Here is a 21,547-nt window from a genome sequence, read left to right on the forward strand (position 1 = left end):
TTTGCTTCTTTTCCATCTTGTCAACTTCCTAATAATTGCCAAGAGTACAATTCCTTATTAAACCTTAGAAAGAATACCTGCTTACTGCAGGTGACAGGAGGATAGAAGTGAAATTTTCAATCTGTGGGAAAAGGCTCAGTGGCCAGAAGGCTCTAGTCGCCACAGAGGTCAACTTAACTGCAATCTTCAGGAAAAAAAACGGAATGATAGAAAGGGTTTTGTTTTCCTAGATTGACACGAAATGCTGAATCTGTTGTAAATCAGATACAAATTATTTTTCTGTTGTGAAATCAAGTGAAAACGCATAATTGAAAGCCATTCAGATGAATAAAACCTTGAGATAAGCTTTTGAAAATACTTTTTCAACATGTTAATTAGGAGATAATCCCAATTTTGTCATTCAAAACAGAAAAATAGAAAAAATTAACTTAGCACATTTTCCCTCTTTATTGAATTACTAAATTATATCCCTGGTAGCTCAACAGGTAAAGAATCCACCTGCAATGCAGGAGACCCCAGTTCCATTCCTGGATAGGGAAGATCCCCTGGAGAACGGATAGGCTACCCACTCCAGTATTTTGGGGCTTCCCTTGTGGCTCAGCTGGTAAAGAATCCACCTGCAGTGTGGGAGACCTGGGTTCAACCCCTGGGTTGGGAAGATCCCCTGGAGAAGGGAAAGGCTACCCACTCCAGTTTTCTGGCCTGGAGAATTCCTGGTTACAAAGAGTTGCACACCACTGAGCTACTTTCACTTCACCTTTAGAGTGTCAAATGTAGCAAATTTTGCTTTGCATTTCAATTACCTAATATAGTTGACTTCCTATCTCTGATTCTTTTAACTCTAGGTTTTAAAATGTCATAAGTCTCAAGGAAATGATTATGAAATGTTGAAAAATCCACTTCATATTGCAATTTATCAATAGAATCATGAGAGCATCATATATATTTATTTTTAAATTGAACTTTCTGTTGTATTTTATGAATTTCTAAGTTGTGTGGTTGTAAGCACCAATGCTTACATCACTAAGTTGCCCATTTAATCAGTAGGGAATTGTTTAATTGTAATAGAATTGTAATAGAATTAATGAGAGAAATTGCCTTTTTAAAAAAGCTTCTTTGTGTGTGTCTCTGTACTTACACAACTATTTTTTAAATGTTTTTAAGTACAGAAGGATTTTTGTACACTGATCAGAATACCATTTTGGAGGTTGGGATTCTCTTCTGTTAATGGTAAGAAACTGCAATACAAGAATGAAATACACAAGCTTTCTCTTTATTCTGTTGTGAGAATGATAGCTTCTGAGTTTTCTCTCTTACTTAGAACCATCCTCAACCTTATCAATATTCTATATTGTCTCTTAGGTTTTTTTTTTTAAACTTTTAAACTTGAATTCACCTGTTTTAAGAACAACCACTTGGTCCACTGTTTTATTTAATAGTTTTTCTTACCCTTATATTTACGTGATTTGCAAAATCTCCATATATTGTGTCTAGGTCTGTTTCTGGACTTCATTCATTTTTATTATCTATTTTGTCTGTAGCTGTGCTAATACCATACTGTTTTAATTATTTAACTTTATCCTATTTTCATATATATAATAACAAAACTCCTAATGTTCTTTCTCGTTTGGATATTTTTGTATATCTTCTCTTCCAGGTGAGTTTTTAGAACATTTTGTCAAATTACATGAAACACTCTATTGGAATTTGGATTAAGAATGCACTTAATTTGTGAAGCAAATGACATCTTTACATTATTAGTTCTTAGCCTTGGTCAGATACTTTATATACCTGATCTAACTTACTCCTTACAAACCACATAATGTAAGCATTGTTGGCTTCATCTTAAGGATAATGAAACTGAAGCTCAGTGCTGCCAAGTAACTTACCCAGTGCCAAATAGCTACTAAGTATTGGGGTTAGGTTTTGAAAACAGATCTGATTTTAAAGGTCATACCATTTTATTTGATTCAGGAGACCCCTAAAGGTGGGAAGAATTGTGTAAATAGTTTATTCTGTAGATGAGTATATCAGAGCAACTGTGCTCTTAATTCAGTTAATGGTTTTGAATATCTTTTCACTTACCCAGCCCTTACATCTATGCTGTCTTATTTAACCCTAATATAGAATTTATTAGGTGCTCTTCTATTTCTATTATTATTTCTAATATAGAAATAATATATTATTTTTCTAATATAGAAATAATATATTATTTTTCTAATATAGAAACTAAATTATTTATATTTATAATATAATTATTTATATTTCTAATATTATTTTCTATTTCTAATATAATTATTTTCTATTTCTAGTATGTCTTCACATGAAGACACTGAACCCAGAGATTTTAGATAACTTTCCAAAGGTCATACAACATCAAAGAGAATAGTTGTTGTTCAAACCAGCATCTCTTGCGTCTCCTACATTGGCAGGTGATTCTTTAGCACTGACCCATCTGGGAAGCCCTGTCATCCCACTACAATTCTTCAATTCCTCTTCTTTCTCCCCATCTTCACCTTGCTTCATTCTCCCACCTTTTTCTTTCTACAAAACCCCAATCCCTTCATCCCTGCCTCCCTCTCCCATTGCAATGACACAGAAACCAAAAACCTAGCAGTTTTACTAATCACCAGGTAGGGGTCTAGAAGTAAATATGTCTTCTTGTTGCTGGAATTACAGTAGCAGAGGATGTCCCAAGTTGAAACTGAGGTCATTGTCTAATATTTAAAAATGATGTTATAAAGAGCCTTCATTCGTCCACTTAGCCTGCCATAACAAAATACAACATGCTAGGTGGCCCTGGTCTCATTATCTCTTCTAATTCAGAATACCAGTCCTATTGGATTAGGGCCCCATCCTATGGCCTCACTTAACCTTATCTATAGGGCTTCCCTCATGGCTTAGCAGGAAAGGATCTGCCTGCCAATGCAGGAGACTGAGGTTCCATCCCTGATCCAGGAGGATCCCCTGGAGAAGGAAATGGCAACCCATTCCAGTATTCTTGCCTGGAAGATCCTGTGGACAGAGGACCCTGGTGGGCTACAGTCCATGGGATCACAGAAGAGTCAGGCATGACCTAATGACTAAACAACAACAAGCAAAATTATCTTTTAATAGGCCCTGTCTCCAAATACAATCATATTGAGAGTTAGGTCCTCAAAATATGAATTGAGGGGAGCACATTTAGTCCATAACAGTGCTTACAGGTTCTGTATTCCCACAGTGTTTATTACGGTAAAGATACATTTTGAGTTAAATAGTCCTTTTTAGCTAACCTGGGAATTTAACTGTTCATGGTAATCTTTATAATACTGTTCCCAACTGAAACATAATCAGTTAAAAACTGGAGATTTACATATAAAACCTGATTTTTAAAACTTAAGAATTACTAATCCGTGAAGTAGAGGTAATGATCTATGAATAGCAACAGTCTAAAAACTAAAGTACAAGTGAACAAAATACAGCATGTAAGCAATACAGCTGATATTTTTTTCCGCTTTTTAATGTGTTGAATAATAATCTGGGTAATGAAATTATGGACCACTTGAATTTCCTCTTTGAACCCTTTGGTATGAAAAAAAGTATGTCATGTGAGTATGTGTGTGCCTGTGTATCACTTTTGTAATAGAAGAAATTGTTTAATTATAAATGATATAAATTAAAGATTAATCTCTACATACAGTGTTCTAAGTTAATTTTCAACTTAGAGTTGTTAATGTCCCTGTTTTTCCATACATTTCCCTCTTTAACATAAAGCGAATTGATGATTACAGCATTTCTTAAGAATGCCCCATCGTGTCTTCAGAGTTATTTTCCCCAAGCTGCCGACCCCTATTCACATTTTGATGCACAGGTAATGACAGTTATGTCATAACTGCTGTCTCACTGACAAGGATTATATGAAACATCCCAAGTTTTGAAAAGTTAAAATATGAAAAAGAGATGTGTTCTTGAAGCAGTGAGATATGGTGCAATCAGCCTTCCCTGTCTATGGATTCCACATCCTTGGATTCAACCAACCTTAGGTCACAAATATTCAGGAAGAAAATTCCAGAAAGTTCCAAAAAGCAAAGGTTGAATTTGCTGCCCACCAGCAGCTATTTATACATAATTTACATGATATTTATGTCATTTACATGAGCTATTTGTAAATCATATTAGGTGTTATAAGTAGCCTAGAGATTATTTAAAGTATATGGGAGGCTATGCACAGGTTGTATGCAGATACCTCACAATTTAACATAAAGGGCCTGAATACTCATGGATTTTGGTATCTGCAAACAGTCCTGTAACCAATCCCCTGTGGATACTGAGAGAGGTCTGTACTTGCTTTTTTAAGCATTTCCCCTTCCTTTTTCCTCCGTTTTTAATTTTTAGAATATAAAAACATACATACAGTCCCCAACTTAGAATGATTCAACTTAAGATTTTTGGACTTTATTTCTTCTCTTTTCCCAGGCTAGCAGTATGTAATATGATACTCTCTTGTGCTGTTGGGCAGTGTCAGTGAGTCACAGGTCCTAGTCAGCCATGTGATCATGAGGGTAAACAACACAATTCTGTACCCTTAAACCTGTTCTGCTTTTCACTTTCAGTACTATACTGAGTAAATTACATGATTTTATCAAGGCTCTTCAACTGAAGGGATCAGAAATGTATTTCAGGTAGCTCAAATAAGAGATGTTATTGTAGAGCTCTCTGAATCCTCAGCTGGGCCTTGTATGCATATTTCAGTCCTTGGAAAATGAGGTCTTGGTGTTTTTCTGTTCATCTGTGGGGCCTCATGGTATCTTTCATCTCTGTGTTCTTGTCTTCTCAGTCTCAGTTTATTTGTCTCTTCATATCTCATCTTGCATGTTGTCCAACTTGTTTTAACTACCTGTCAGTTTCGGGGCCCTCTCCATGTCAGTAAAGAATCCGCCTGCAATGCAGGAGACCCTGGTTCGATTCCTGGGTCGGGAGGATCCCCTGGAGAAGGGACAGGCTACCCACTCCAGTATTCTTGGGCTTCCCTTGTGGCTAGCTGGTAAAGAATCTGCCTGCAATGCAGGAGACCTGGGTTCGATCCCTGGTTTGGAAAGATCCCCTGGAGAAGGGAAAGGCTACCCATTCCAGTATTCTGGCCTGGAGAATTCCATGGACTGTATAATCCATGGGGTGCCAAAGAGTCGGACAAGACTGAGTGACTTTCGCTTTCACTCAGTGTCTAAGTTTAAATTCTCAGGTAATTAGCCAGCCAGCGCTGTAATTAGCTCTTCCCAAAAGTATGGAATATGTCTGCCCCTTCTGTGGTTTGTTGGGAGTTGGAGGCCAACTAGAAACAATAGGCATGTCTAGTATATATATAATTTACATTATAATCTGTTTATAGCTGTAGGGGTGGGAAAGGGGGCATTCTGAGGGGAAAGAATTATGTAATGTATAAGAAAATCTAATTGTCAAATCACAAATATTCTTTTAAAAGGAATAACATGATAATGTTTAAATGACTGTATTAGACTGTATATATTATTTTTTCTTCTACTAAAAACATGACTAAAATTTTTTTATCTACTTTTTTCAAATATTAGTCCCCAAAATAGTGCTTAGAAGGCAGTCAATATAATTAATTAATTAATGTATTTTACCTTATCTTTTCAGTTAATGGTTTAATTCAGCAAGTATCCGATATGTAAGCTATTATGCTGACTACTATGAATAAGTTTAAAATAGTTATAGATTAAAAAAAAAAGAAGGGAATTGTGTAGGTCTGCATTCAAGGAGTTTATAACAGAAAACAAGGTAAGAAAGTATACATATGAGTTGAGCTGGTATTTTGTAAGTTAAAAGAAGGTACCTTTTACTCCTCTGGAGAAGGAAATGGCAATCCACTCCAGCACTCTTGCCTGGAAAATCCCATGGATGGAGGAGCCTGATAGGCTACAGTCCATGGGAGTCACAAAGAGTCACAAAGACTGAGCGACTTCACTTTCACCTTTTACCCCTAGGATCTGACAGTGATAACTCCTGTTCTCTAATGTATTTTCTAATCCTTAGGCCACTTGCCCCAGGTCTTTTTAGTTAAAACAATGGTTGTTTGGGATTTTCAAGAAAAAAGGATTGTCTTTGCTTGCTGATCTCTTACCATCAAGTTATCACTTTAATTGTTTTATGAATCTTGTCACATTAGAAATATCATAAACTGATAGATCTCCTTTTCTTTTAACGTATAACTGTGTGTGTGACATTCAGCATGTGCCCTAAATAAAGTTCAGAGATTTAAAAGATTTAACAGCTCTTCTGCAAACCTTTTCCAGTTTAACCTGAACCGCTTGCCCTTTTGAATGCTTTTGTTTCCCACTTTTCCTGTTTTGACTACTAATAAATTATATTAGTCTGTTAGGCTTAGTGTTCCTGTCAGGCCTGTTAAAGAATCATATAGTTTCTGCCACTATGGTGGTTCTCCCTGAGTTCAGAGTGAACAAGCCGACAGTCCCTGAGTGTGAGTCCTAGGACTTCATCCTTAATAACCATTTTGACTTTGGTGTGTATTAAATAAATGCTAACTTAATAAATGGCATCAGTATAACCAGTCTCTCTTTATTGCTATGTATATCCCAGTTGTTGTGGTGTTATATGCGTTTGTAAAATGCTATTTTCATAAGTATATCAAAGTAGATATTCATTTATGTGAAATGTGGTGAATGCATCTATATCCATTCCTGACAATGTAAACACTAGTTTCAGAAATATTAGGGGCTGCAAGAAACTTGCATGTGTTCATCTTTTGTGACCTTGTACAGAATTCTTTTGTAATATCTTTGTGACTGTATTCAAAAAAGGGAGTAGTATACAAACGTGTGTAAAGTGAATGTAAAGAAGCTATTCATGGCTTTGCCTCCCAGTGTATCTTAAGCTTTTGAGTTGGTACCAAAAAATGGTTGTATGTTACCTGTTTGTAGTCAGCATCTGGCATGCATATCTCCCACATTAGTAATTTTCTGTTAGACTTAGATCTTTATAGATATAGTCATATCCAGTGTAAGTAACCCAAATGTACTAGTCTATGAATTAGCATAAATAATAAAACAAATTTTCCAGTTACTGAGAAAAATATGAAAAGCTGATCATAAAATCTAGTTGAATAAAAGGAGCCTTGTAGAGGGGTTGGAGCAACTGGGAGATTGGGATTGACACATATACAGTATTGATACTATGAATAAAATAGGTAATTAATGAGAACCTACTGTGTAGCCCAGGGAACTCTACTTAATGCACTGTGGTGACCTGAATGGGAGGGAAGTCCAAAAGGAAGGGGATATATGGATAAGTATGACTGATTTATTTTGCTGTACAGTAGAAACTAACACAACACTGTAAAGCAACTATACTCCAATAGAAATTAATTTAAAAATAGTAAGTTTAAAACAACCTGGAAGAAAAAAGGAGCCTTGTAATTAATCTGATGAATTTATGTGCATTCTTTATATGTGAATGGTCCTCACAGCCAGACAGCTGCAGAATTTCTCTCCTTCCTGTGTACGCTGGCACTATTTTCTTTCTCTTCTTTCCACCCCTTCCTTTGTATTACTGTTGTTTATATGTGTTGTGCATTGCTATTGTCTGCTATTATTTTTCCTCTTCTGTTCCTCCTCTACAGTCATTGGCAGAAGTTATGGGAAAAGCAGAGGAGGGAGTCAGTGAGAAATAGAAGCTAGGAGGAAAATGAGCTATAATAGAACCTTCATAACATGCCTTCCATCCTATTTTAATTGATTCATGGGCATAGGGATTATGCTCTACCTATTCTTAATTACTTACTTAGATTCGTTTTCCCACTTACTTTGATTCTTTTTCTCAAGAGTCCCTAAATAGTCTCACCATTTTTCCAGGCCCTGCAACTGCTCTTCATTTCTTGGTTTCAAATATAGACTTGATGTCCTTTTACTATATCCCTGTCATATTTTTATTTTCCTCAATTATGATTCTAAATGATTAGGACCACTTACTTGGGTTTTCCATGTTATGATGATATGATGGCTATCTAACTAGGCATTGTCAATATTTACCTTACTTACTTTCTTTTTCTTTGTTCTAACTACCCACAGTCCATTTGGATTGAAAGACTTGTTTTATTGACATCAATTATTGTTATTATGCTCATACTGCTAGGACTCACCTGTTACTCTGATTCTTAAGGTTAACTTGCATATATATCTTAGACTCACTTATGTGTTGATATTTTACCATGTAACTCTCCAAGAACAACTTTATTTGAGTAAGGGAAAGGTACCTGTTGGTAATACATTGCATACAGCTGCTTAGGAATATGTCATATCCCATGGAAAGTTCTAACATTCATCAATAAGACTGATTTCAGAAAAAGAATTTCAAAGAACATGTAGGCCACCCTTAGAGCCAAGCCAGGCATGTTCCAAGCAGAAATATTCTTTCTTACTGTTGAATAAAATTAAAATTGTATTTCATTAACTTTTGTTTATATGTTTGGTTTTGTAGGGTTAAAAATGTATCAGAAGTAGTTGGTATTTAATAGGTCTCACTATAACACTAAAAAAATCCTTTAGTCTTAAAAGTAGTGTTTGTAGCATATGCCCTGAGAAAAACCACAATTCTAAAATACACATATACTCCAGGGTTCACTGCAGCTCTATTTATACTAGCCAGGAGATGAAAGCAACTTAAATGCCCATCAACAGATAAATAGATAAAGAAGTTGTGTTACATGTATACAATGAAAATTACTTAGCCATAAAAAGAAATGAGAGAATGAACTTGAGTCAGTTCTAGTGAAGTAGATTATCCTAGAGCCTCTTATACAGAGTGAATAAGTCAGAAAGAGAAAAACAAATATCATATATTAAGACATATATATGGAATTTAGAAAAAGGTACCAGTGAACTTGTTTGCAGGGCAGCAGTGAGAGACCCAGACATAGAGAACAGACTTATGGACACAGCAGGGAAAGGAGCGGGTAGGCTGAACTGAGAGCGTAGCATGAAGCATCGATATGACCTTATGTAAAAGAGAGAGCCAGTTGGAATTACCCTATAGCGCAGAGAGCTCAACATGGTGCTCTGTGATGACCTAAGAGTAGTGGGGTGGGGTTGGATGTTTAATAGCAGGGGAACATATGCATACCTATGGCTGATTCATATTGATGTATGATAGATACCAGCACAACATTGTAAAGCAATTATGCTTCAATTAAAAAAAATTTTAGAAAGTGAAAAATAAGTATGTAGTATACATCTATCAGAGAAGGCAATGGCACCCCACTCCAGTACTCTTGCCTGGAAAATCCATGGACAGAGGAGCCTGGTGGGCTGCAGTCCATGGGGTCGCGAAGAGTCAGACATGACTGAGTGACTTCACTTTCACTCTTCTTTTTCATGCATTGGAGAAGGAAATGGCAACCCACTCCACTGTTCTTACCTGGAGAATCCCAGGGACGGGGGAGCCTGGTGGGCTGCCGTCTATGGGGTCGCACAGAGTCGGACACGACTGAAGCGACTTAGCATAGCATAGCATACATCTATAATAGATAAACAGGAATATTGCTGTCTAGTCTCTGCATATATATTTTTTCCTTCTGTTTTTCTCCCCAAGCTTTTGAGTCTTGTAGCCTCTTTTCATTACATCGAGAAATTCTTTTGGTAATGTATTAAAGCCATACTACATAAAGCATTATATTCTTAAGTATTGATAGAATCCTCATGATAATTATTTTGTCAATGTGTTTGCTTTCTATTTTTCTTCCCAGCCCTTTCATTGTTTCACTTTTACTGTAATTTCAGATCCTCTTTTCCTTAGTCACATAAACTGAAAATTATCATTATGAAATACACATGTTGTTATGGTGATACAGTTTACCTTCATCTTCATTTAAAGTATTTGTTAAGAACTTGCTATATGGGGACCCTAATTAGGGTGCTGTAAAAATGAGATACATACCACACTTTCATAGACCCGTTATTCTAGCATACAGAAATGTGTCTAAGGATACAGACAGTAATACTAAGACTATTTAGAAATATAGACAAAAATAAGTAATAAAACTGTTGTTATGGTTTTAACAGTCACATTATTATTAAAAAGCATGGAGAGCTTTAAAATTGCCAGTCACATAGTAAGTGATCAGTGTATATGGATGAATGGAATAAGTTTAGTTGGTTAATGATTGAAGGGAAATTGTAGGGATTGCAATTAACAAAGACCAGGAGAAAAATCACTAAGCACAGTTAAACTTAATGAGGGACTAAAGAACCAAATTGCATCATAGTTTTTTGTAAGGAAGAAGTATCATTTGTTAAGGGCCTACTCAGTGTAGGCATTGTTTTAGGTTTATCACATTTAGTATTCATTTTTCACAAAAACCCTGCAACATACACATTATCCTTATTTTACATATAAAGAAATTAAAGTTCAAATAAATAAATTGCCCAAAGTCCTAGCTAGCAAATAGTCTAGCCCAAATTTTTGAACCTCATAGGCTTATACTATGTACTTTTTATACATACACAGTTGTCTCTATATCCTTTGGGCGTTGGATTTGTTTCCAGGATCGCAAAGATACCAAAATCTATGGATGCTAAAATCCTTTGTATAATCATGGCATGGTATAGTTGGCAGAGTACATCATGCGAAATGCCAGGCTGGATGAAACACAAGGTGGAATTAAGATTTCCAGGTGAAATATCAATAATCTGAGATATGCAGATGATACCACCCTTATGGCAGAAAGCAAAGAGGAACTGAAGAGCCTCTTGGTGAAAGTGAAAGAAGAGTGAAAAAGCTGGCTTAAAACAACATTCAAAAAATGAAGTTCATGGCCTCCAGCCCCATCACTTCATGGCAAATAGATGGGGAAACAGTGACAGACTTTATTTCTTAGGCTCCAAAATCACTGCAGATGGTGACTGCAGCCATGAAATTAAAAGACGCCTGCTCCTTGGAAGAAAAGCTATGACCAACCTAGACAACATACTAAAAAGCAGAGACATTACTTTGCCAACAAAGGTCCATCTAGTCAAAGCTGTGGTTTCTCCAGTAGTCATGTATGGATGTGAGAGTTGGACCATAAGGCAGGCTGCTGCTGCTGCTGCTAAGTCGCTTCAGTCGTGTCCGACTCTGTGCGACCCCAGAGACGACAGCCCACCAGGCTCCCCCGTCCCTGGGATTCTCCAGGCAAGAACACTGGAGTGGGTTGCCATTTCCTTCTCCAAGGAAGGCTGAGTACCGAAGAATTGATGTTTTTGAACTATGGTGTTGGGGAAGACTCTTGAGAGTCCCTTGGACTGCAAGGAGTCAAACCACTCAGTCCTAAAGGAAATTGGTCCTGAATATTCATTGGAAGGACTCCTGTTGAAGCTGAAGCTCCAATACTTTGGCCACCTGATGTGAAGAACTGACTCATTTGAAAAGACACTGAAGATGGGAAAGATTGAAGGCGGGAGGAGAAGGGGATGACAGAGGATGAGATGGTTGGATGGCATCACCAACTTTATGGACATGAGTTTAAGCAAGTTCCAGGAGATGGTGAAGGACAGGGAAGCCTGGCATTCTACAGTCCATGGGGTTTCGAAGAGTCAGACATGACTGAGCAACTGAACAACAAAAGAGTTGGCCTGCCCTATCTGCATTCCACATCTGCGTAGTCAGCCAACCTGGATCCATCGGTTGGTTGAATCCCCAGATGTGGAAACTTCAGATACAGAGGGCCAACTTTATTTAGACAAACAACAGCTGTGATCAATATTATTAAACATTTAAGCATTTGTTAGAGCCAGATTACGTTGCATGGTTTTTCTTTAGTTTGACAATTTTCTTAAAAGAAAATTCACCCACATATGTTTTTAGGGTGCAACAACATATAATAAAGCCAGTTTACAATTTTTTTTCTGACTAATAACTAAAGGTGTGTATTTGCTAGCCAGGCTGTGTTCTAATTACCCATAAATAATTTAAGTGATCTCTAGAGCCTGTTGCAATCATCCTTTTGTCTAATATTGATAAAGGAGTTATATAATCCCAGGGACAGGGGAGCCTGGTGGGCTTCGGTCTATGGGGTTGCACAGAGTCGGACACAACTGACACGACTTAGCAGCAGCAGCAGCAGAGCCTGTTGCAATCATCCTTTTGTCTAATGTTGGTAAAGGAGTTATATATTGATCTAAGTTTTATGTCATGAAAAGTAGTCATTGGCATTTATCATCATGTTATATATATTTTTTTGTTGTTGTTGGAGTAATTTAGGAGTAATCTTGAGAAGTAATAATAAAGGGATAGAGAACAACAACATTACTAGAAATTATAATAACACATAGTAAACTCAAGTTTTTATTTCATATTTTCCTGAACTAGGTCATGTCCTTTGAAAGTAACTAGTTGCTCACTGACTTTTATGTGTGGTCCTGGAACTATCCATTTTTAAAATAAAGATCCCAGATTTCATATGCATCTTTAATAGTAACTTCTAGTATATCATTACTTCTGGCTTTTATCTTGCATTTGTATCATCCAAATGCAATGACATTACAAACACTGACATTCATAATCTAGTTTTTAAAAAAGCAACCATTCTCTTTCCTTCATAATTGTGAAACATTTTCAATTTTATGTTTATAAACACCAGTTAGAATGAAGGCCAATAAAATTTTAATTTCTTCACCATCACTTCCTATTTCCTTTGTGTAATATCTACATTAAGCATTTGTACACTTACAAATTATATTAAGTAACTTTTAGTGCTCAAACATCATAAAGGATGAAAGAACACTGTCATACATCCTGTTAACAAAATGGGATGTTCCAAATTATTCTTGCAAAATACCCTGTGATGAAGGCCTCCATGTTAAATGACAAACTGGGTGGAAATGCCACATTTGCTTTTTATTCTTAAAAGTGCATTGTTCACTCATTGATTTTTGAGTTTGATAAAATATATCTATGTGAATCATCTGAAATTTCATAGCCTGAGATTTTGCTTATAATATGAATTTCACCATCACTATGGTCTATAATACTATTAGTCTCTTTATGTTTATTTTTAGAGTTGTCTGATAATTGTGAAACTCCTCTGTCAAATTTCCTCTTTTTGCCTGTATGGGTAGAAAGTGAAAAATTTAGAACTCTCAACTATGTTTATTGAAAACCACCAAAAACAACAACAAACCCTGAAAAATGTCTCTATGCTTCTTTTATACTTACATTCAAAGACATAATACTATGGGCAACACAGTAAGAAAACTAAAGAATGATGTAATAGTGATAATTTATTTCACTACTAGATCATCTTTCTAGATGATTCCATTCCATTTCCATATAATTTTTAAAATAATTGATTATTAATGATTAATTCACAGGATGATAAAATAACAAAATATAGGAAAAATAAGATCCCTAAGATATTTTATGGTATATCTTCAATTTATAGAGATCACCATAATGTATCTTCAATTTGTGAAAGATTCAAATAGATCCATAAAGAAATCTCAAAATAGGGTGAAATTATTCTGATTTTAAAAAAGTAAGTTTGAGACTTTCCTGGTTGTCCAGTGGCTAAGACTCTGCACTGCCAATGCAGGGGGCCTGGGTTTGATCCCCGGTCAGGGAACTAGAGCCTGCATGTTGCTACTGAGACCCTGTGCAGACAAATAAATTATTTTTAAAAGTGTAAATCTGTTTTTGTTCCTTGGAAGATTCCTAAAAAGGAATAAGATTTGAAATGTCAATTCCTATAATAAAGTTGCTCAAAGAAAAAAACTCAAAAACTAAAATTGAGTCTAATAGTCTTTGTGGTATACCAAGGGTTAATATAACCACATTCCTTACTGTTATTTCATAACCAAACCTGAACTAGTTTCTGTTTCCTTTCCTGTCTCAGGTGAAAAAGTTAAAAACTTTTTTGTATTTCCTTCTCCAATTTCAGGCAGAAGGTTAGCCATTGTAATTCATTCCAAGATAATGTCTTGGCCAAATGACAGACACACCTTAAGTATCAAAGCATATCTTAATATATTACAGGTTCATTTCTCTTTTCCCAATCCAGTGGAATTTTTGCACTTTTAAAAACTAGATGGAGAAAGTGTAAGAATAGATGTATTAAAAAAAAATCGTGTAGGGGTTTCCCTAGCAGTCTGGTAGTTAAGACTCTGCAGTTCCACTGTAAGGGGTGTGGGTTTGATCTGTGGTGGGTGAACTAAGATCCTATAAGCCACACAGCATGAACTAAAATAAAAAATAAAGTTATAGTAATGTTTAGAAATCAAGTATAAAGTATATGATAAAAATTTGACCTTAGGGACATCACAATAGTTCATTTTTGTTAGAAATAACTAAAATACTAAAAATGTTTCAGTTTTTCACATAAGAGAAGCATAGCTGTCATGTATATACCATTGTAGCAAGCATTTCACAGTGGAACTGTACTTTATGTATCATGATCTGAGAAAATTATCAAAAACCAACAAGAATTCAAGGGAATCAATAAGCAACATGGGATAATACTTTTGCCTCAGTCAGACATGTTGAAAGATGTATGAAGTAAATACTGGTGAATTTCAGAGGCAAAGCCCTTCTCTTTGCTTATTTCTAGGGATTACTGGTAGTTTGTTTTGTTTTGTTGGTACTTTTTTATGGAATAAGAACCCAGACTATTTTGTGAGTAAGGTAAGTATAATACTTGATATTTCAGATAGTAAACAGATGTATGTGTGTGTGCTCAGTCACCCAGTTGTATCCAACTCTGTGACCCCATGGACTGTGGCCCACCAGACTCCACTGTCCATGAAATTTTCCAGGCAAGAATACCGGAGTGGGTTGCCATTTTCTTCTCCAGGGGATCTGCCTGACCTAGGGATCAAACCTGCATCTCATGTCTCCTGCACTGACAGGCAGATTCTTTACCGCAGCACCACCTGGGAAACCCAGTTAAACAGGTACATAATCCAAATCTATTTGTAAGTCATATTCCTGGCAGGGCGCGGGGGAGTTGGGAATTTTTGATGTCTTGGAAGCATGTTTTCTCTTTCTCAAAAGGGGATATTTTGGAAAAAGAGAAAAAAGCAAATGCAGGGGAAGGGTGGGAGGGGATAAGGAAGACAGCTGTGCTGCATATCAGAAACAGAGGAAGCCTTCAGTTCTTTAAAAGAGCAGATGAAGAGGAAGCAGGAGTAGAGAGGGAAGTGTTCACGGAGAATTTAGGAACCTGGTCTAGATCTGTCCTTTAAAGGAAGGTATGTGTCTAGGCATCATGACCAAACTGTTGAAACCAAGATGAGGAGGAAAAACTTGAAAGTCAGAAAGAAAGAACATATCACATATAAGGAACAACAACTTGAATGATTATGATCTTAACAGATATAATGGAGACTAGAAAACAGTGAAGCAACATCTGAAATTCACTGAAAGAAAATGAACTGATTTCTATATCTGATGAAAATATCTTTCAAGAATAGAGGTAAAATAAGTCTACTGGCATCTCAGGCAGTGTTTATATATTTGGCATACACATTTAAAATGTGGGCTCTGGACACAGAATCTGGAATTGAGTTCAGGCTTGGACACCTTCTCCTTATATATCTTACTGTCATATACTCTGTTGGGATAATATATAAACTAGTGAATAAACATGAAGAATAAATTAGAGAATGCTTCTTAAGCAGGTGCCTAACATATGGTAAGTTGTTAGAACATGTTAGTTATCGTATACTCATATGTGTTTTTAGAAAATGTAGCTAACCTTATGGAATTTCATATTTTCAATTTTCATCTGTTCTATTTTTTCCCTTAACTTTACTGAATTTGGCTATCCTTGAAAACGGAAGAAACACTGATAGTGTTGTGAAAGAGAAGTCATTTTTACTGCTACTTTGACCTGTACAAAGACCATACTTAGGAAACTCTCATTTTCATAAAAAAATCTTTTTATGAATAATGCTTTCCCTTTATTTTCTGCATTGCTTTAGGGAGAAATATAGGGCTTTTTATTTTGATAATTGATTTTACTATGATTATTGAAGAAATTGCCCTTCAGATTACTAGGAAGATCTGCAGTTGATCCCCAAATGTATTTTTATTTGTATACTGTTTCTAACATTTCAGGATACTCTTTAAAATTTCCTAGTTTTTAGAAAAGTTTGAATGAACATCATATTTTCATAGTTTTATTTTAGTTTCTTTGTCATTATTTCGTATTCTTCAATTGAAGACTTCCTAGGCTTTTAGAGAGTTTTCAAGACTGCAATATCATTTAAAATATTACAGCAAATGTAATGTATTTTATGTATTACAACTATTATCATCACCAACCATACCACTTTGATGTTACTTCCATATTAGTCTGCAAAACAACTACTCTTCCTTTTTTAAAATTTCAACAATTTTCTACTTCACCTTTTTTGTGTTTATAGTGTTAAGTGTGACACCTTTGAAGCCAAATCTGAAATAGTATCAAATCTCTATAACTTTAAGGTACTTACTAAATATGCGCCCTGGTTTCCTCATCTCTTATGAAAATTAAATAGGGTAATGAGTGTTAAATACTGTAAGATCAAAACACTTTTACAGTTATTGCATTTAAAAAGATTTAACAAGCTGTTACCATTAATTTTATTACTTTCTGTTTATTAATCTGCACATCATTCATTTATTCAACATGCATTTATTAAATAACAGGCTCAATGACCTATCACTGTACCCAGATTTTGCCCTCTTGAATTTTATTTTGGTTATTTAGTTGATCAGGTTATTAGTATCTTTACAATTTTCATCTTTATTCCAATGAAAACAATTGGGGAATTCCCAGGCTGTTAGAACTTGGAGAACTAATATCCCACAAGCTGCATCAGTTCAGTTCAGTCACTCAGTTGTGTCAAACTATTTGCAACCCCATGGACTGCAGCACGCCAGGCTTTCCTGTCCATCACCAATTCCCTGAGCTTGCTCAAATTCATGTCCATCAAATCAGTGATGCCATGCAGCCATCTCATCCTCTGTCATCCCCTTCTCCTCCACCTTCAATCTTTCCTAGCATCAGGGTCTTCTCCAGTGAGTCAGTTCTTTGCATCAGGTGGCCAAAGTATTGGAGTTTCACCTTCAGCATCAGTCCTTCCAATGAATATTCAGGACTGATGTCCTTTAGGATGGACTGGTTGAATCTCCTTGCAGTCCAAGGGACTCTCAAGAGTCTTCTCCAACACCACATTTCAAAGGCATCAATTCTTCAGTGCTCAGCTTTCTTTATAGTCCAACTCTCACATCCATACATGACTACTGGAAAAACCATAGCTTTGATTAGATGGACATTTGTTGGCAAAGTAATTTCTCTGCTTTTTAATATGCTGTCTAGGACAGAGGAGCCTAGTAGGCTGTAGTCCATGGGGTCGCTAGGAGTCAGACATGACTGAGCAACTTCACTTTCACTTTTCACTTTCATGCATTGGAGAAGGAAATGGCAACCCACTCCAATATTCTTGCCTGGAGATACCCAGGGACGGGGGAACCTGGTGGGCTACTGTCTCTGGGATCGCACAGAGTCAGACACGACTGAAGCGACTTAGCAGCAGCAGCAGCAGGTTGGTCATAACTTTTCTTCCAAGGAGCAAGTGCCTTTTAATTTTATGGCTACAGTCACCATCTGCAGTGATTTTGGAGTCCAGGATATAAAGTTTGTCACTGTTTCCATTGTCTCCCCATCTATTTGCCATGAAGGGATGGGGCTGGAGCCCATGAACTTCGTTTCTTGAATGTTGTTTTAAACCAGCTTTTTGATTCTCCTCTTTCACTTTCATCAAGAGGCTTTTTAGTTCTTCTTCACTTTCTGCTGTAAGGGTGGTGTCATCTGCATATCTGAGGTTATTGATATTTCTCCTGGCAATCGTGATTCCAGCTTGTGCTTCATCCATGCCCTCATTTCACATGATGTACTCTGCATATAAGTTAAATGAGCAGCATGACAATATACGATCTTGATGTACTCTTTTCCCGATTTGGAACCACTCTGTTGTTTCAGGTCCAGTTCTAACTGTTGCTTCCTGACCTGCACAGACTTCTCAGGCGGGAGATCAGGTGGTCTGCTATTCCCATCTTGTAAGAATTTTCCACAGTTTGCTGTGATCCATACAATCAAAGGCATTGGCGTAGTCAATAAAGCAGAAGCAGATGTTTTTCTGGAACTCTCTTGCTTTTTTGATGATGCAGCGGATGTTGGCAATTTGATCTCTGGTTCCTCTGCCTTTTCTAAATCAGCTTGAACATCTGTAAGTTCACAGTTAACATACTGTTAAAGCCTAACTTGCAGAATTTTGACCATTACTTTGCTTGCATGTGAGATGAGTGCAATTGTGCGGTAGTTTGATCATTCTTTGGCATTACCTTTCTTTGGGATTGGAATGAAAACTGATGTCTTCCAGTCCTGTGGCCACTGCTGAGTTTTCCAAATTTCCTGGCATTTTCGGTGCACCACTTTCATAGCATCATCTTTTAGCATTTGAAATAGCTCAACTGGAATTCCATCACCTCCACTAGCTTTGTTCATAGTGATGCTTCCTAAGGCCCACTTGACTTCACATTCCAGGTTGTCAGGTTCTAGGTAAGTGATCACACCATCATGGTTATCTGGGTCATGAAGATCTTTCTTGTATAGTTCTTCTGTATTCTTGCAACCTTTTCTTAATATCTTTTGCTTCTGTTAGGTCCATACCATTTCTCTCCTTTTTTGTGCCCATCTTTGCATGAAATCTTCCCTTGGTATCTCTAATTTTCTTGAAGAGATCTCTAGTCTTTCCCATTCTATTGTTTTCCTCTATTTCTTTGCATTAGTCACTGATGAAAGCTCTCCCTGCTATTCTTTCAATTCAGTTCAGTTCAGTTCCCTCGCTGAGTCCTATCTGACTCTTTGTGACTCTATGGACTGTGGCACTCCAGGTCTCCCTGTCCATCACCAATTCACGGAGTTAACCAAACTCACGTCCATTGAGTCGGTGAGGCCATCCAACCATCTCATCCTCTGTCGTCCCCTTCTCCTCCTGCCTTCAATCTTTCCCACCATCAGCGTCTTTTCAAATGACTCAGCACTTCGCATCAGGTGACCAAAGTATTGGAGTTTCAGCTTCAACATCAGTCCTTCCAATGAACACTCAGTACTGATCACATTTAGGATGAACTTGTTGGATCTCCTCGCAGTCCAACGGACTCTCAAGAGTCTTCTCCAACACCAGAGTTCAAAAGCATCAAGTCTTCGGCACTCAGCTTTCTTTATAGTCCAACTCCCACATCCATATGTGACTACTGGAAAAACCATAGCCTTGACTAGACAGATCTTTGGTGGCAAAGTAATGTCTCTGCTTTTTGATATGCTGTCTGAGTTGGTCATAACTTTCCTGCCAAGGAGTAAGTGTCTTTTAATTTCATGGCTGCATTCACCATCTGCAGTGATTTTGGAGCCCCTCAAAATAAAGTCTGACACTGTTTCCACTTTTTCCCCATCTATTTGCTATGAAGTTATTGGGTCAAAAGCCATGATCTTAGTGTTCTGAATGTTGAGCTTAAAGCCAACTTTTACTCTCCTCTTTCACTTTCATCAACAGGCTCTTTAGTTCCTCACTTTCTGCCATAAGGGTGGTGTCATCTGCATATCTGAGGTTATTGATATTTCCCCAGAAATCTGGATTCCAGCTTGTGCTTCATCCAGCCCAGCGTTTCTCGTGATGTACTCTGCATATACATTAAATAAGCAGGGTGACACTATACAGCCTTGACATACTCCTTTTCCTATTTGGGACCAGTCTGTTGTTCCATGTCCAGTTCTAACTGTTGCTTCCTGACCTGCATACAGATTTCTCAAGGGGCAGGTCAGGTGGTCTGGTATTCCCATCTCTTTCAGAATTTTCCAGTTTATTGTGATCCACAAAGAGTTCTTTGGAACTCTGCATTCAAATGAGTATATGTTTCATTATCTCCTTTGCCTTTCACTTCTCTCCTTTTCACAGCTATTTGTAAGGCCTCCTCAGACAACCATTTTGCCATTTTACATTTCTGTTTCTTGGGGATGGTCTTGATCACTGCCTCCTGTACAGTGTCATGAACCTCCATGCATGGTTCTTTAGGCACTCTAACAAATCTAATCCTTTGAATCTATTTGTGGCCTCCACTGTATAATCGTAAGGGATTTGATTTAGGTCATACTTGAATGACCTAGTGGTTTTCCCTACTTTCTTCAAAATATATCTGAATTTGGCAATAAGGATTTCATGATCTGAGTGAGCCACAGTCAGCTTCCGGTCTTGGTTTTGCTGATTGTAGAGAGCTTCTCCATCTTTGGCTGCAAAGAATATAATCAGTCTTATTTCTGAATTGACCATCTGGTGATGTCCATGTGTAGAGTTGTCTCTTTTGTTGTTGGAAGAGGGTGTTTGCTATGACCAGTGCATTCTCTTGACAAAACTCTGTTAGCCTTTGCCCTGCTTCATTCTGTACTCCAAGGCCAAATTTGCCTGTTACTCCAGGTGTTTCTTGACTTCCTCCTTTTGCATTTCAGTCCCCTATAATGAAGAGGACATCTTTTTTGGGTGTTAGTTCTAGAAGGTCTTGTAGGTCTTCATAGAACCGTTCAACTTCAGCTTCTTCAGCGTTCCTGGTCGGGGCATAGACTTGGATTACTGTGATATTGAATGGTTTGCCTTGGAAACGAACAGAGATCGTTCTGTCATTTTTGAGATTGCACCCAAGAACTGCATATTGGACTCTTACTGACTATGAGGGCTACTCCATTTCTTCTATGGAACTCTTGCCCATAGTAGTAGATATAATGGTCATCTGAGTTAAATTCACCCATTCCGGTCCATTTTAGTTCACTGATTCCTAAAATGTTGATGTTCACTCTTCCCATCTCCTGTGAGACCACTTCTAATTTACCCTGTTTCACAGACCTAACATTCAGTTTCCTATGCAATATTGTTCTTAACTTCCATCACCAGTCACATCCACAACTGGATGTTGTTTTGCTTTGGCTCCATGGGATGCATAGGGTGGTCAAAAAAAAACAGTAATAATCTTTATTATACAGCTGTTTTAAAGCACTACTGCTCAAAATGTGGCCTGTGGACCAGTACTAATCATTAACAAGATAATTACTGAATTTGAGAGTAACGTCTTTCTCTCTATATATATATATATACATATATATACACACACAGATATATATACACACATGACCAGTCATATATATATATGTATGTATTAAAGTGCAGTGAAAGTCACTCAGTGTGTCCGACTCCTGGCGACCCCATGGATTATACAATCCATGGAATTCTCAAGGCCTGAATACTGAAGTGGGTAGCCATTCCCTTCTCTAGGGGATCTTCCCAACCCAGGGATCAAACCCACGTCTCCTGCATTGCGGGCAGATTCTTTACCAGCTGAACCACAAAGAAAGCCCACAAATACTGAAGTGGGTAGCCTAGCTCTTCTCCAGCAGATCTTCCCAACCCAGGAATCAAACCGGGTCTCCTGTGTTGTAGGTGGATTCCTTACAAAAACTGAGTTATCA

The 21,547-nt window shown here is 37.1% G+C and overlaps 1 protein-coding gene across 2 annotated transcripts in view; it reads left to right on the forward strand.

Moving 5' to 3' along the window:
* The window catches only part of POLK (DNA polymerase kappa), an 80,885-nt gene that overhangs the window by 1,054 nt on the left and 58,284 nt on the right, over positions 1-21,547 (forward strand). The window contains exon 1 of one of the 2 annotated variants that reach the window (XM_027552896.1): positions 1,207-1,230. The exons of the other annotated variant lie outside the window; for it this stretch is intronic. Within the exon in view, the coding sequence (XP_027408697.1) occupies positions 1,228-1,230 (3 nt within the window). The 5' untranslated portion in view covers positions 1,207-1,227. Of the gene's footprint in view, positions 1-1,206; positions 1,231-21,547 lie in introns of those variants that run through there. 2 annotated transcript variants of the gene reach the window in all.

Source organism: Bos indicus x Bos taurus, chromosome 10, assembly GCF_003369695.1.
Source record: "Bos indicus x Bos taurus breed Angus x Brahman F1 hybrid chromosome 10, Bos_hybrid_MaternalHap_v2.0, whole genome shotgun sequence".
Taxonomy (NCBI): Eukaryota; Metazoa; Chordata; class Mammalia; order Artiodactyla; family Bovidae; genus Bos; species Bos indicus x Bos taurus.